This window comes from Sabethes cyaneus, chromosome 3, assembly GCF_943734655.1.
Source record: "Sabethes cyaneus chromosome 3, idSabCyanKW18_F2, whole genome shotgun sequence".
NCBI classification, from domain to species: Eukaryota; Metazoa; Arthropoda; class Insecta; order Diptera; family Culicidae; genus Sabethes; species Sabethes cyaneus.
The window spans coordinates 135,862,891-135,879,469 of record NC_071355.1 but is presented as its reverse complement, the minus strand read 5'-3'; the positions used below and the strand labels follow the sequence as shown (position 1 = coordinate 135,879,469).

Sequence of the window (16,579 nt, the reverse complement as noted above, 5' to 3'; positions counted from 1 at the left end):
TGCTTAGATCGTTCGGCGTTTGGTGTAGAAGCAGAAAATATCAGCTAAGTTGTTGTCTCAGAATACTAGTATTGTTATTTGGTGGTTTCTTGTAGAACCGAATTTGCAATGTGAATGCTTACGGAAAGAAATTGTATCGTAAGGTTTGCATAGCGCTAGTATTTGTTTGTGACGCTGAATAAAAAAAGGAAACAGTGGTAGTGTCAGGCTTTATCTGATTCTACCTCGGATGTTGGTAGTGTGTTAGTGATAGCAGGTTTTTATTTGTTTCTTTTCGTGAATCGTGTGGAATGCGCATTGAGGTAGAGCGAGCTGGTAATGACGATGATGACTTTTGCAATAAGCGTTTGCCGGTACCCATCAATGTGTGCGTTTTCGTTTTTGTTTAGCAGCAGTGCATGCTGTGTGTGAGTGTGATGTGAATTAGGGTTGGATTAACAGTGAACCTCAAAATTACAAAATTAGTGCAACAAACTTCACTTTAGTCATAATACATTATATTATTTTATAGATCTAATATTATAATATTTATTATATGACCATTATATTATTATACAATATTATATATACGTTATACTATTTTTTCATATTGCTGCATTCATATTCATATTACTCATTATTCAATACATTTACATATACATCATTAAAAGAGGGGAGCGAGCATCAGGGTACCGAATGAATCAAAGACTGGATGAGGGATGTGGTAACCAGCCTAAGTCATATAAGGTCGGAGAGGATTTTGACGCGCCCTTCTAGCACACAAATCATCACGCAAGATAAGTCTGCACGGCGAAGTTATGTATCTAGAAACCGGAGGTCTATGCTGGAAGGAACGTCTTATATTCCCGTGGAATCCTGTAAGCGACTTTGATTACAGATCCACCCAAACCCTTTTTAGTCCTTCACGAACAGCATTAGCAAGAAAGTTGCTGGGTAGATAAATTCGATTCTGCAGTAATTCTACTTGCATACAATGGGAAACCCTTGAGGTGATGGTGGCTATCCCCATACATACATACATACAAGTTTTTACTATATAGCACGAGCTGCTTCATAAGCTTAAACGAAAAAAAAAATAATTAAAATACACTCAAGTCTTTTTTACACGGGGGAAACCGTGCCGAGTAAAAAACCTTTTAAAAACCGCGGTAATTCGAAAAATGTTGTAAAAAACCGCGTTAATTCAAAAATCGTCACAAAATAAACCGTGTTAATTCAAAAATCGACGTAAAAAAACCGCGGTAATTCAAAAATCGTAAAAATAAACCGTGTAAAAAAAGACTTGACTATTAACTTATATTAGGCTTACCTATTAGCAAGGCCGTGTGGCTCCGCCGTCTATCCAAAACCGCGGTTTTGAGATCAGATAGCCAGGATCCACCCAGCATCGCACCTCCTAGCTTGGCTATTCAATAGAGCATTACCATGTATGGCCACGAGGAGGCGCTAGGTAGGGGTTTGGGATGGCTACTGTTTTACCTGACTCACTGCGAATATGCGTGTTATTGAAATAAAACGTCACCATGCGTTTTATTCGTTTATAACGCATATGCAGCTAATATCGATAACAACCGATTTTTTATAAGTTGTGCTTTTGTTATTGCATTTAACTTGTAAAAAGTTGCATAAATAACAATTCAGTTTCACAATACAATTATTGCGTACTACTAGCACTTGCAATATAATGTTTAAGTACGTTATTTTTAGTGATCAAAATCAACGATATTTTCGATACAAGGGCGATATTTTTCGAAACCTTTCGAACCAACACGATACCGCGAATACAACGCTATGCGCAGTGAGTCAGGTAACACAGTAGAGCTTGCCTTCTCCATTTCATACCCACCAGGAACGAATAAAATCAGTGCAAAAACAATTCAAGCCTCACTCTGTCATGAACACCCCCGCCCCCCCCCCCCCCTCTTTGTTTATCTGGAGGAGCGCCAGAGACAAGAAATAGACTATTTCTTCGTTTTTCATGTCTAACGCTCTACCCAGATGTTTTTCCATTTATCACAAAATTGAATATTGAAATAAAGCATGTACCTAAATTACTCATAGAAAAAATTTGAGATCAATCATTTGTTGATCCATATGTCTTTTTTCTTCCAAAGTAAAAAAGAAAACGTTCGCACCATAATTTTTTACTCAATTTTGAGAAATTATCGATTTCGAAAGATAAGTTGAATGCATGGTCAGCATGTTTTGATATTAATATCAAAATATCAGAAAATCTGTCCAGAACATATTTTCCATATTGCCAATTCAAGACAAATTTTGTATGTGGCTCTGGAGCTCCAATAGCGAACGTTAGAGGGTAAAGTGTCATATAACCCTAGAGGCGTTGGCGACCGACTAAAAGTAAATGAAGTGTCCAGTACTGGGAGTCACAATTTTTAAGTTATTTAGTATTTTTTGAAACGATGGTTCTACAATTGATGAAGGGACGGTAGGGAAAGAAATGAAAATTTTTTTGGTGATGGTGGGGAAGAGCGGAAAGGAAGGGGGGGGGGTATTGGTAGCTATGCTTGACAAGTAGTCATTTTGACTCCTACCTTTTGCCCAATACTGGAAGGTGCATGAGTCGAACCAAGCTGTAATCTGAGATTACAACCGGATTCGAACCCACAACCCGGTTGTAATCTCAGATTACAGCTTGGTTCGACTCATGCACTTTCCAGTATTGGACAAAAGGTAGGAGTCAAAATGACTACTTGTCAAGCATAGCTACCAATACCCCCCCCCCTTCCTTTCCGCTCTTCTCCACCTTCACCAAAAAAATTTTCATTTCTTTCCCTACCGTCCCTTCATCAATTGTAGAACCATCGTTTCAAAAAATATTAATATATATGTATGACCGCATTTCAAGGTCAAGACTAAAAACTTGAGATTAGTCTAAGTTATTTAGGTCATTAGTGCATGTACCTGTATCCCATTTTTATTGGATAATAGTCTTCTAAATTACTCTTTCAGCGAATAAAAACTGAATTATTGTATAGTAGGGGGATTAGGGGCATAATGAGCACACGGGGCGAAATGGGCACCCCTTTTCTACGAAAGTACGCATTTTGTAACATCATATGGCATGCGGAACACTGCTGTAGGTACTACAGTATCTATTTATGAAAAAATGAGTGATCTCTACTTTTAAAACACGGAGTTATATTAAAAAACTCAACTTGGTTCTCAGACGCTGAAAAAATTATAATTTTGCTGGACTACCAAATAAGGTTTTACGATCATTTAAATATCTTAAACTATAAAGTGCACACTGCAACATGATGTATACATTGTACACTCAAATCTCGTTTTACGTCCACTACTGGGGGGACGTAAATCAAATCGGTCGTAAAAAAAAGTGGACGTTAATTCAAATTTCGGACGTAAAACGAGAGGACGTTAATTCAAATTTTGGACGTAAAACGAGAGGACGTTAATTCAAGTTTTGGACGTAAAAAAAGTGGGCGAATTGACATAATTGGTTCCAACATGGAATAACTCGTGATCCTGACCGTATAGAACGTTGGTGTCTTCGACAAAGTTGTTTAGCAGATCAAGGGCTTTTCGTCGGATTGTATGGATTATAGAATTGTCTCACTACGTGGCGCTAGTGTATATGTAGTACTCTTATGCAGGCCATATCTTGCGCTGCTGACTATCTAGAATGTTGCGGTCTTCGGGAAGTTTACTCAAATGACTGACACCTTCAAGATGGTATGGAAAATAATGCAGAATTCGCTCATTACGTGGCGCTAGCGTATATGTAGCATTCTTATACAAGCTGTATCTTGCGCTGCTGACTATTTAGAAAGTTGCGGTCTTCGGAAAGGTTACTCAAATGACTGCCACCTTCAAGATGGCTTGGAAAATAGCGCAGAATTGACTCACTACGTGGCGCTAGCGTATATGTAGCATTCTTATACAAGCTGTACCTTGCTCTGCTGACTATCTAGAAAGTTACGGTCTTCGGGAAGGCTACTTAAATAATTGCCGCCTTCAAAATGGTATGGAAAATAGCGCAGAATTGACTCACTACGTGGCGCTAGCGTATATGCAGCATTCTTATACAAGCTGTATCTTGCGCTGCTGACTATTTAGAAAGTTGCGATCTTCGGGAAGGTTACTCAAATGACTGCCACCTTCAAGATGGCATGGAAAATAGCGCAGAATTGACTCACTACGTGGCGCTAGCGTATATGTAGCATTCTTATACAAGCTGTATCTTGCGCTGCTTACTATCTAGAAAGTTACGGTCTTCGGGAAATTTCGGAAAAATTTCTGTTTTATTTGTATGAGAGTCCTTATCCTCGTACCACAGGGGTGAGGGGTCTCAAAGCATCGTAAAATAAATTCAAGTCTCCAAAAACACCCACAAGCCAAATTTGGTTCCATTTGCTTGATAAGTTCTCGAGTTATGAGGAAACTTATATTTCATTTGTATGGAATCCCCCTTCTTAAAGACAAAGGCCTAATTCACTATAAAAAAAATTCTTGCCTCCAAAACCCCTTACATGCCAAATTTGGTTCCTTTTGCTTGATTAATTCTAGAGTTATGAGTAAATTTGGATTTCATTTGTATGGGAGCCCTCCCCTCCAAAAGAGGGAAGGGGTCTCAATTTATCACAGAAAAAATTTTTGGCTTCTGAAACCTTTACATGCCAAATTTGGTTCCATTTGCTTGATTAGTTCTCGAGTTTTGAGGAAATTTGTGTTGCATTTGTGTAGGAGCCCTCCCTCTTACGCCCTCCTTAAAATTGCTCTTTCACCCATCCATAAAATTGCTGGTCATTTTATCTATCCAACGACATATAAATCGTTCAGTTTCGTTCAGTAGTTTAGTAGTTTTTTTCGCATTTGAAATCTTTCATTCAAACGTTACACTTCTATTTTCGTTTTCACCAAGTGGTACCCAGTCCCAGTATAGTAAGCAAAGACGTAGTCCTACGTCAAACTATTTTAAATGTTTGAGCAGTCAATGAAAACCTTGAGCTTTAACTCCATATTTGGTACCAAAATAATAAAAATCAATTCAGTGGTTCAAAAGTGATAAATTATTAAAGAAGGAAAGCTTGGCAAAAGTTGGGATATTTTGGAACCACTCTTTCTCAAAACGGGGTTCCCTAAGTGCCAAATGGAAAAATACGGGTGTAAATTTTGTAGAATTTTTATGGACGGTTGACCAAGCGGGAAAGTGAGGGATAAAAAATAAACAATCATCCTAAGAAACTCCCCCGGCCCCAAAAATCCTTGCACGTTAATTCAAATTTTGGACGTAAATCGATAGGACGTTAATTCAAATTTCGGACATAAAATGAAATCACGTAAAATGAATGGACGGTTCGGTAACTTAAACTACCTTTCCGAAGAAAGGATCTTCTTGTACAATCAAGATCATGAGTTATGGCAAATACAAAAAAACATACACTAGTGCAGCCGGTTCCATACCACCTTGAATTTTCCATACCATCTTGAAGGCGGCAGTTATTTAAGTAACCTTCCCAAAGACTGCAACTTTCTGGATAGCCAGCAGCGCAAGATACAGCTTGTATAAGAATGCTACATATACGCTAGCGCCACGTAGTGAGTCAATTCTGCGCTATTTTCCATACCATCTTGAAGGTGGCAGTTATTTAAGTAACCTTTCCCAAGACCGCAACTTTCTAAATAGTCAGCAGCGCAAGATTAAGCTTGTATAATAGTTCTGCATGTACGCTAGCACCACGTAGTGAGTCAATTCTGCACTATTTTCCATACCATCTTGAAGGCGGCAGTTATTTAAGTAACCTTCCCGAAGACCGTAACTTTCTAAATAGTCAGCAACGCCAGATAGAGCTTGTATAAGAATGTTACATATACGCTAGCGCCACGTAGTGAGTCAATTCTGCGCTATTTTCCATACCATCTTGAAGGCGACAGTTATTTGAGTAACCTTCCCGAAGACCGTAACTTTCTAAATAGTCAGCAACGCCAGATAGAGCTTGTATAAGAATGCTACATATACGCTAGCGCCACGTAGTGAGTCAATTCTGCGCTATTTTCCATACCATCTTGAAGGCAGCAGTCATTTGAGTAACCTTCCCGAAGACCGTAACTTTCTAAATAGTCAGCAACGCCAGATACAGCTTGTATAAGAATGCTACATATACGCTAGCGCCACGTAGTGAGTCAATTCTGCGTTATTTTCCATACCATCTTGAAGGCGGCAGTCATTTAAGTAACTTTCCCGAAGACGTTAATTCAAATTTCGGACGTAAAACGAGAGGACGTTAATTCAAGTTTTGGACGTAAAACGAGAGGACGTTAATTCAAAATTTGGACGTAAAAAAAGTGACGTAAAACGAAATCACGTAAAATGAACGGACGTAAAACGAGATTCTAGTGTATCTCAAATTTCACCATCATTGAAGTTTTGATTTTATACTATAAATAGTGTAAAAACCCATTTTTACTTTAACTACTTGACTGGGGGGCGAAATGGGCACCCTTAGGGCGAAACGAGCACTATGTCACATTAACTAACCTGTCAGTTTCTTTGTTTATCGCGTCAATGCGTGTTTACAGTGATGGTATGAATATGCCAAGAGAATCCGGAAGACATAATTGGTCAAAAAAGGCCTTGCAAGTGGCCTTGACCACTCTAAGGCGAGACGGAATACTCACAAAACAAGTCGTCAAGTACCACAGCATTCTGCGGCAGACGTTAGCTTGGTATATGAGGCCAAACGAAAGGGCAATCTCTGGGCAGGAGGTGGACCAAATTGATTGCTTCAAAACTGTTTCCGTTCCCGCTACTGGACAAGAGCTGGTGGTCCATATTTTGTATATGGAGGTTCAATGCTACGGTATTACTACCCGTGAAATCAGAACCCTCGTATACCAGCTGGTAGAGGGAAACGGAAAAGCATATGTCTTCAACACTAAAACACAGCTAGCTTAAGCGTCATCCGAAACTTTCCTTGTGTGCTCCAGAGGCAGCCTCCGCGGATTAATTGCCTTTAAGCGGCTTGCGGTCAATAGTTTTATCGGCGTTTTGACACGTTTTATGTTTGTGTATGTATGGGTGTGTATGTGTATATGTGTATGTATGTATTTATGTATGTGTATATGCATGTATGTGAGTGTGTGTGTATGTGTGTGTGATTGTTGTTCTTATATATATATACCCTTCAAGCATGTGTTTATAAGGGTGCTCATTATGCCCCAGGGGGTGCTCATTGTGCCCCACACACTGACCGATTTTTAGTTTTTGAAACATAAGTTTAAATTGCAATTTTCGTCATCATATCAATTATTTTTCAATTTGTTAACAGTATGCCTTTAATTATCAATAGTGAATGTATGTTTTGCAATGACGACACTTTAAAAATTCTGTCATTTTGGGTGCTTAAATCAGTCAACAAGTTAGGGTGCTCATTATGCCCCTAATCCCCCTAGAGATTTGTATAACGCGGTGTAAAGATTGTAAAGTAGATTTTTGGTACATTGTTAGCATGTGGTATAACCGTATAACCTAGTCAACTACCAAAAATAAACTTAATTGGTTAATGGACAGCTGAGATATCGCGATGGGCGTACAACATCCACCGCGTTATACAAATCTTTACTATATTTATATGTCAAAATCTTAACGTGTCCGGTACTGGGGGACTTCCCCCTATATTTATTGGCTTACCTTCCAACGGATCGGTTTCCTTCTCGTTCTCGTCGTTTTTCTCTATGAGTTTTTCTTCTTGGAGGTGACGGCATGTTTCACGTTATTTAGAAATTTCCTACAACCGAAATATGAACTGCGTAACAAACATAATTCTGTTTAATTGCACATATTCTTAAATTACTTACCAGGATTGAAGGGGTTAAAGCATCAAAACCGGAAAAACATTCTGCAACTTAATTAGGCGTAATAAATTTAAAAAAACCTAATTTGACAGCTGCTGCTTATGGAGCAAGCACATGATAAATCTTCTCCAAAAACGAAAATTAAGATTCACATTTAAAAAACCAAGTTTTTGAACAAAAAATCTATAACGCCTAAAATTTCCAAATACCGGCAGAATCCAGAATGATAATGACAGAAGTGATGCCAGGGTTTTGTAAACACTTGTTTAACATTATAGGTAGAGTGACTATATACAGAGTGGCGACAATGTCAAAATTGGAATGATAATTATCTGTCAGTGTCATTCCAATCGAGCAGACGACCTATCCAACGCGTATGCAGGAAAGAGAAAGAAAAACCTTGGAAAACCCGCATTCCATTCGCTATGTAAGCACAAATCGATCTCTTGTACTCTCATGGAACTGCCATATGGAAAGTTTGTGAAGATTTGATGCAAAGTTTTGTCTATCTTTTTCACTCTTTAACAAACCTGTGCACAGACTTCACAAATAGAACAAACTTGGGAAGGTGGCAGCACCGTTTCGCGCACATAGCGAATACATTTGGGATGACTTGTCGCCACTCTGTATATAGTCACTCTAATTATAGGATGTTTGCAGAGGTCATATGTATTGCAGAGCTGTTGGGCAGGCAAAAGTGACAGCTCCATATAAACTATACGGGCTGGGAAGGGCGAGATTTTTTAAATAATTTAATTTCTTAATTAAAACAGAAATTACTGTTTGCGTATGTATAGCAATAAGGTAATATATCTGTTTACTAAATAACAAATCTATTTTCAACAAACAAGCTAAAACGCGGTAGAAATTATCAAAAATGTAACTATTGCGATTATTATCTAAAATTTTTCTTTCGTAGGTTTAGTTGTGCGCCTAACAGTTGCGCGCAGCTCTGTTCTGGTTGCTCGCAGTCAAAGTATCTCTTTTACACTCACACGAAATCTCTTAAGAAACTGTCAACGCAAGAGTGATGAGAAAAGCAACAATATTTCTCTCTCGCTCTTCAGCTGAATGCTAGGGTAGCTTGCTTCGTGTTTGTCCGTTCAAACATGGACAAATTTTTTACAAACGCAATCAGCATTTAAATTTTATCATTTTCGGTTAACGTAAGACATTGTAACTGTGTTGTTTGTAAGTCTGTACGTAATAGAACAAAACAAATGTTATCTAAGTAAAGAATAAGAGGATAAACATAGAAAACTTACACGTGCTTACACTGTCAATAATATATGATTTACCTTTGCGCACAACTATATAAAGCTGAAAAACGAAATATTTTCTCGGGAAGCACAATATTAACTATGTTAGCGGGTTAAAACCACCCCATCGACATCTCTACACTGAGAAAACTGGCTAAATAAATTTTATGTGCATCACACATAAAATTTTGCAATTAACTTCCGCACTTCAGAATTATATTCCAAATCCTTACATTCTATATTCAGTTTTTATAATAGCTTTATGTGTCAATACACATAAAATTTATAAAACTCGCACATACAATTTATTACTTGATCGTATATAACATTAAAGAACATTACAAATGCATTTTAAATGCACGCAATATGAATTTTATAGTTTAGAGTAATCCATTATCAATAAAATATGTTATAGAATTTATTAGGATTGTTCACAATAATTCGCTTACTGATGAGCAAATGAAATTAATCTTTGATCTACGATATTCATTCATTCATTTACAGAAAACGTACGATTCTACGATGCTATTACAATATTTTATATCAGAATTTATGAGCTAGCATCCGACCTCATCTGTTTTCAACGTGCAGTTTCCTTTCTCCTTGGTTTAGAACGACATCATAATCAAGCATCCGGTGTGTATGTGCTACCAAGTATCTTGCCCGAAGTCACCTAAAAAGTTCAATAATTCTAAAAACGAGTTGGAAAAATGTTACGAGTAAACATTACCTCATGAATGCCAAAACCCTGTGGAGGTGACTTGCCGTTACCAACATATTCCATTACTCTAACCCGCTTCAGACGGTTGAACAAACGTCGTTTGATTCTGGAATCTTCATAAGCCTTGAGCCTCTCTTTGGCAACTTTAATCGACTGCTTCTAAGCACCTTTCCTCGCCATAATTTCCGACAATTTAGGTTCCGATTGCTTTGCCGAACTGATTGCCGCTTCGACCAAGTGGTCATTACTACGCCAGCGATAGTAGCGATGCAATACTGAGGTTTCTTTCTGATAAATATAATAATATATTAGGAATAATTCATATTCATATAAGAATGTCCAACCTACCTTCCAAAAAATGAAGAAATACTGCTTAAAGAGTGAAACTCTGCACCACAGAAACAGGCTACTGTTCCACACGCTGCCGAATTCATGTGAATTAAATTTATATGCAGTAGAACATACTTTTTCGGTATTCCCCAAAACTAATAGATTATATAAGATGATTCAATAAGAATTATTATTTTAACACTTACATCTTATAAGAATGGTTATAATTTTTATATCTTACACTCTTAATTGTTAATAGTCGTTTATGAATTTTATGTGCGCCTAATCAAATGATGCACAGACGTTTTATATGCGAGGTGCATATAAAACTAATTGATGGTTTGATTTCAGTGTATATCGAGCTGCAGTAAACGTCAGCGACAGCATGTCCGGGGCTCAAAATTTGACAGCGGGCCCAAATTAGACTGCTGGCAGTTGAGTGAAACGCAGTGCTGAATTGCTATCTCATTTTCGCACACACGAGATGTTGGCGGCGAGAACATGGTTGTCTGCCATGGGCTTGGTTAAAACCAAGGGCATGGTGTGTTGCTATCTCTTTCTCATGTAGGAGTGAAGAGAGCAACTTTCAAATGGTCCTCGGTAAAGGGGAATTCCCAGCAAATATTTTGGTTCCTGTCAAAATTACCAGTTTGGTACCTATGCGTGGGACATCGAAAATGTATGAATTTGACAGCCACTTCACCCCGTAGGTTAAAACCAGGGGGCTGATATGACGTCACATTTTCGTTGCTCACATGAAAAAGGCGACAAACGCAAAGCGATTTCACAAAACGAATTTAACTAACCATTTTCACAGTTTCATGTATTTTGCATCAATTGTCTGCCTGACATTGGCTATGTGATGCTAAAACCTTGGCTAAAATCGAACCAAAACTTACAAAATTTAACAATTTATACATCCGACTCGGTTGTCAGGTTGAGCCCATCTATGAAGCTGTCAGCTTGGGCCCGCTGTATGTTGGCTACGTTTTTTTTTTGTACAGGTTGGTATTGGAAATGTCATTCCCGTGGTTAAAACTGAACAAATATCAATAGCCAGCGATTACATTCGGACAAGAAAACAACCCAGGTAACCAATAAGCATTAGTATAAGCAGTAAATCAATCGTTTATTAGCATCCCTGGCGTTTTATACTGCAAGTTGCTGTTTATCAGCCTTTTGACTGCATAACTGTTGTAAACTGGCATCCACAATTCTATTTAAATTCTTCTTGTCGGTAACTAGCTGCAAATAAGCATTGTCAGCACTATAAGAGAGCTAGCAGTAAAGTAGCCGCATATTTTGCTAAAATAGCATTTAAGTAGCATTTAAGGCAACTTAAATGCTTATTGCCTTGCATTTAAATTGCATTGGAAATGCTTATTGGTTACCTGGGAATAAATTATACTAAAATCAATGCTACATTCCGTTATTTGGAACTAGGGCCACAGAGAACAGATTAACAGGCTCGAAGGAAATAATCGATTTTTTGTGTGTAAAATCTGTTGGTGGCGCCCTCCAGAAATAGTTTGCCAAACGCATCAAAAAATATCCACGTACCTTTATCAAAATTTCTTTGTGCTGAAGTTACATAGCAGCGATGGCAGCGACATCAAAATTTAGTTTGCCACTTACTGCTCGAGGGGTGCTCTATTGAAGGATTACTCGTAGATTACATAAAAACCTTTTACACACTTTTTGTCAATTACCTGGTAGTCTGTTCTCTGTGATAGAATGTCATCCTACAAATTACGTTAAACCAAATTTATATTTATTTTTCTAACTTTTTATTTACATTGTTATATTGACCTTTGCACGAATTTTTAGACTGCAGTGAAAATTTCAATTTGACAGCTTCAACTTGCGCACTTACTAATACTACTAAGATTATGACGTATTGCTTAATAAATCGTTTTGCAAGTAACCAGCAGCTATGTAAAAATTCACCAACCGTATTGCCAGCGACACCCCAGTTTCCGACTTCCTTTCCTGAGGAGTGTCCTTTGAAATCACGAATAGATACTAATAACCAGCAGCCATAAAATCCATCAGGTAGCATATCTTGTGCTAAACCAATTGCTTGGTCATCCATATTAGTGATTTCCTCATCCCGTTCATAACTTTCCATAAGATCCATTATCAGCTGGATAGTCAAGCTTCTCGACGAATTCAACGTCAGCATACACATCCTGCTCTTCGTCGTCATTATCGAGTTCACTTTGAGAGTCACGCACATTATTACCTGATACTCTAGCATGTTTCCGGTGCAGTATCTGACTGTGTTCGAAACTCATTTTCCACTAAATTTTTCTGTAAATAGAACGAGCTTGAGAGTGTGAATTATGTCATTTCGTAAAATAAATACAGTGGACCCCCGTTCGTTTGAACAATTCCTCATGCAAACTAACGGGGTTAGCTTTTAATTTGAACAACTGGTAACCCTAAATATGCTGGAGCTTGTGTGAACTGGCTACCCTGTTCTTTGTTATTGTTTGGTGGTTTGATTCAGTTGGCAGTTGCAAGCAGCGAATATTTCATTCTCCGATCAGATTTCTACCATAATCGTTGGGAAAACGCATTGTGAAACAGATTAAACACGTTAGATCAGTACAAACAAATCGTGTTTATGTGCATTGTCTGCATAAGCAAATGAAGTCATATTGAGAATGACATTTGAACCATTTTTAATTTGCACATCGTGCAAACCAACGGGGTTCAAATTAAAAAGTGTTCAGATTAAAAACGGTCAAACGAACGGGGGTCCACGGTACTAACCAGACAGCTATAAATAATTGAATCAATATCAGTGAATGCACCAAACTTTCAATTAAACATCCTTTGTACGTTATATCCACTATGCAAAACTTACTAAACTTCGATTTGAATTTAAAATTTTAAATCCGGTTCGCATAATCAAAACAAGCTGCCGTCTGTGACACTTCTAAGGTCAATGAGATTTAAGCAGGTGTGGAAGGAGAAAGTATCGGTTTGCATTTGGTAAATATGATGACGATGACAAAATAAGCTTCGAACGCTTCGAAAACAAATTGCATTCAACGGTACATTTCTAGTTTGACGTCATGCTTGATTGCTTTTGGCGGACTCTCAAATTAGCGAGCAACAATTAGAATCAAATAATGACACTTTTAAAAAATAAATAAATATTGCACTAATTAATTTTTTCTTATTACCTCGCCTGTATATTCCTCATTGTTTTCATGCTGCATTATAAATGTATGGGTGAGGTGTGAAAATATTCACTGTGCAAAAATTTTTTGCACAGCAGTCTAATGCTATGTACACTATTACTTAGGTACGGCAAACGCGGCATGTTTGTGATCGTAATATGCTGAAAAGTATAGGTGTGTTAGTGTCATCGTTGTACGGCACAATCTTTATGCTTTTTTATGCCCGTAGGAGAATAGGGCGAGATTGACGTCAGTCTTGCTGTTTACATTATTTGCGCTGGTAACACAAACAAACGGTACGTTGTTCCACACCTCTACTACTTCACATCGAGTCTAATGAGGTGCAAAATGCGCAATATAAGCACACACACATAAAGCACATAAATGGCGCACAAAAGAACACCGGTACTGGAAACAATTTTCTGAAAAAAGGTCTGGTTATAAATGCCTCACACTAAACAAAACCAACATTTTTATGATTATAGTTATAGATGCAGATTGTTTGATTTGTTTTGTGTGATGGCTATACGAACGAAAACTGAAGGTTGCAAATAAATATAAATTTGGAATTTTCTTCCCAGAATCGGAAACTGCAACGAGCAGCGCTCACGGAGAATAAAAATGTAGTTTCAACCATATTTATGGTTGTTTTATGCACAAACAAAAATTTCGTTTTGTTTTAAACTGAAAGGTATGATTGAAATGGAAATATTTATTGTTATATCAATGTTAACTTCAAATTTGAAAATACTTTACTTTTAATTCAAAACCAGCCCATCGACATCTCTATATTGAGCTGCAGTGAACGTCAGCGACAGCATGTCCTGGGCTCAAAATTTGACAGCGGGCCCAAATCAGACTGCTGGCAGTTGAGTGAAACGCAATGCTGACATGCTATCTCATTTTCGCACACACGAGATGTTGGCGGCGAAAACATGGTTGCCTGCCGATGGGGTGTTCAAAACTGTTATTTGGTTGATTCAAACAGAATCTCGTTTTGAAACAACAATATTTCCAGGTTGTTATAAAAATATTTTATTGAGGCTTAAAGCAACAATCATTTTGTTTGACACAAACTGGAGCTTCTTCGCTCCGTGCTTGTCATCTCTTGTCACTTGTTATGACAAACAGAATAGAGCGAAAAACGAAGAAGATGAACCGGTTCTGAATGTCAAATTCAGCCGGCGCTATATTGATTCTGTTCGATTTCTGCCAGGCATCCGTCTTTTTCGTAAGCGGGCGTCGGTTTCTCGATTTGTTTACTTTTGTTACGCCCTTTTGAAAATTTGGTGCCCTTTTTTTAATTGAATGTTACTTCTTTTATTAAAAAATCGGCAACACTGCATTCGCGACATTTTATTGTGTTAAGATTCTGTAAAATACTTGGGATACTTTCATCTTTAAAAGAGAAAATCGAAAATGAAGTGAAATTGTCGAGTTTTTTTTAATATAGTGAGCTGGTGCGTAAGTAAGATTAGTGTTATCTGTAGTCTGGTTAAAGTCGTTTAATTAATTTAAGTTTTAGTTACTCCAAATGGAAAGCGTTAAAATGGTACTTGTTTTAGCTTAAAAAAACAAATGACTATTCGAAAAACGAGAAGTGTCATTAAATGATAATTTAATAATTAGTAAAAGCATTATAATTCTGTTTTTAATATACCTTGATATCTAAGATGTATGCGCTTTTTGCTGCATGTTTGATTATGAAATATATTCTTTATGTCAAAAGAAAAAAAGGGCATCTATTGTATCTCGACTTTATTTACTTAGAATTCTATTCTTAAAGTAGTACCAACTAAGCGAGTAAGTGAAAAAAATTTATCTAACGTTCTTAAGAATTCATTTGGACAAAGTTTATATCGGTAAGCATTTCATTTTTGTTATTAATATCAAAATAGGTACTTATTTTGAATAGAAAAACTGAAGTCTATTTGGAGTCACCCTTTCGCTGGCATTTTTGTTTTTGTAGTAAGTAAAAAATGGTGTTTCGTAATTTGCGTCTTAACTCGTCAAATGTAAAGTTCTTCAAAAAAGTTAATAGTTTTGATAGATTTTGGGTTTAGTCATCGAGGTACATATAAAGTAAAGCAAAGCCTAGTTTGCTAACGTGGTTGCTTTCGAACCATGGACTTTTTGAATTTGTTTTCTTTCGAAAGACAACCAGCTGTTTTAGAGAACAATACAATTCTGGCTTTAGTTTTCAGCAGGTCGCATAAACCATACAAAATCGTTGATTATGGGAGCTACTGAAAGTTAAAGCTAGAATTTTGGGGCCAATAGATACTACTCTCAAAATAATTTATACGTCCTTTTCTACGATCCTTTTTATGTGAAAAATCACGCAAGATTCTCTACAGGGAGCTACGTGTAGATAGTAGATCAGTAGATTTTTATTAGAAAAAATAACCTCTGCACTCCGAAGCAACTTCGAAAAACAATCAATAAAATAGAGTTATTGTATTAAGCAAAGTTGATCATTTTAGTGTAACAACTTTTCTGAAGACGCTATACCTTTTTGAAAGCACCTTAAAAAGAAAAATTTGTATCACCCTAATGAGTGGAATAAAACCATCAAAATCAAAATATTTTTGGTAGCGTACAAACGCGTAATCTTTGAAGGATTTTGTCTTTAGAGTAGTTATTAATAAAATATAGCACATATTTTAGGATGACACAAATATTCGTTTTTAGTGCATCCAAAAAATAGAGTATCTGCTGTGATACATATTTCAAAAAGTTTCGGAATTTAAAATTTCTTGAATTTTGCGCCTGGCCCGCTTTAAACCAGATCGCGTTTTTCAACAACGGTAGGACCGTTATGATCGATGTTAATTTCAATTAATTGAGTTCTCAACCTAATTAACCATTATCAATATTTTCTAGATTCTTTGATATTGATCGGATATTTAGTTCAAAAGTTGTGTATTAACTCCGCAACTCCGTCAAAATAATTTGTTTGCCAAATTTAAGGCTCATGCCAGATCTGCTGCCGCTGGCCACTCACAACTAATACGTAGCTTGATTATTCCCAACGATCAGACGGTACCAATAATTCGTTTTATTGATTAATTTTTCTACAAACTGTATTTTTGCCGTAAGATGTATTCCTATGTCAAAAACTTTATTCCGGTATGGGCTGCACACACACACACACACGAATATTTACAAACTGCACTGCTCAAGAAATTTTTCATCTCTGCACTCTTTAAGGAGTTTACCCGTAAATTGGTTGAATTTTAAAATTT

At 37.0% G+C, this 16,579-nt stretch overlaps 2 protein-coding genes across 10 annotated transcripts in view; one reads left to right on the top strand and one right to left on the bottom strand.

The window, feature by feature from the left end:
• The window catches only part of LOC128741415 (U4/U6.U5 small nuclear ribonucleoprotein 27 kDa protein), a 58,008-nt gene extending 50,005 nt beyond the window's left edge, over positions 1-8,003 (bottom strand). The window contains exons 1-2 of the mRNA XM_053837216.1: positions 7,840-8,003; positions 7,673-7,769 (exon numbers count right to left, since the gene is read on the bottom strand). Of these exons, the coding sequence (XP_053693191.1) occupies positions 7,673-7,746 (74 nt within the window). The 5' untranslated portion in view covers positions 7,747-7,769; positions 7,840-8,003. The remainder of the gene's footprint in view (positions 1-7,672; positions 7,770-7,839) is intronic.
• A 6,681-nt stretch (positions 8,004-14,684) lies between these two features.
• The window catches only part of LOC128743620 (lysosomal-associated transmembrane protein 4B), a 53,569-nt gene continuing 51,674 nt past the window's right edge, over positions 14,685-16,579 (top strand). For 3 of the 9 annotated variants that reach the window (XR_008412313.1, XM_053840226.1, XM_053840230.1), the window contains exon 1: positions 14,685-14,794. The gene's annotated coding sequence lies outside the window, so the exon portion shown is untranslated. Of the gene's footprint in view, positions 14,799-14,867; positions 14,887-15,106; positions 15,197-16,579 lie in introns of those variants that run through there. The other 6 variants (XM_053840231.1, XM_053840227.1, XM_053840233.1 and 3 more) reach the window with 4 other exon arrangements.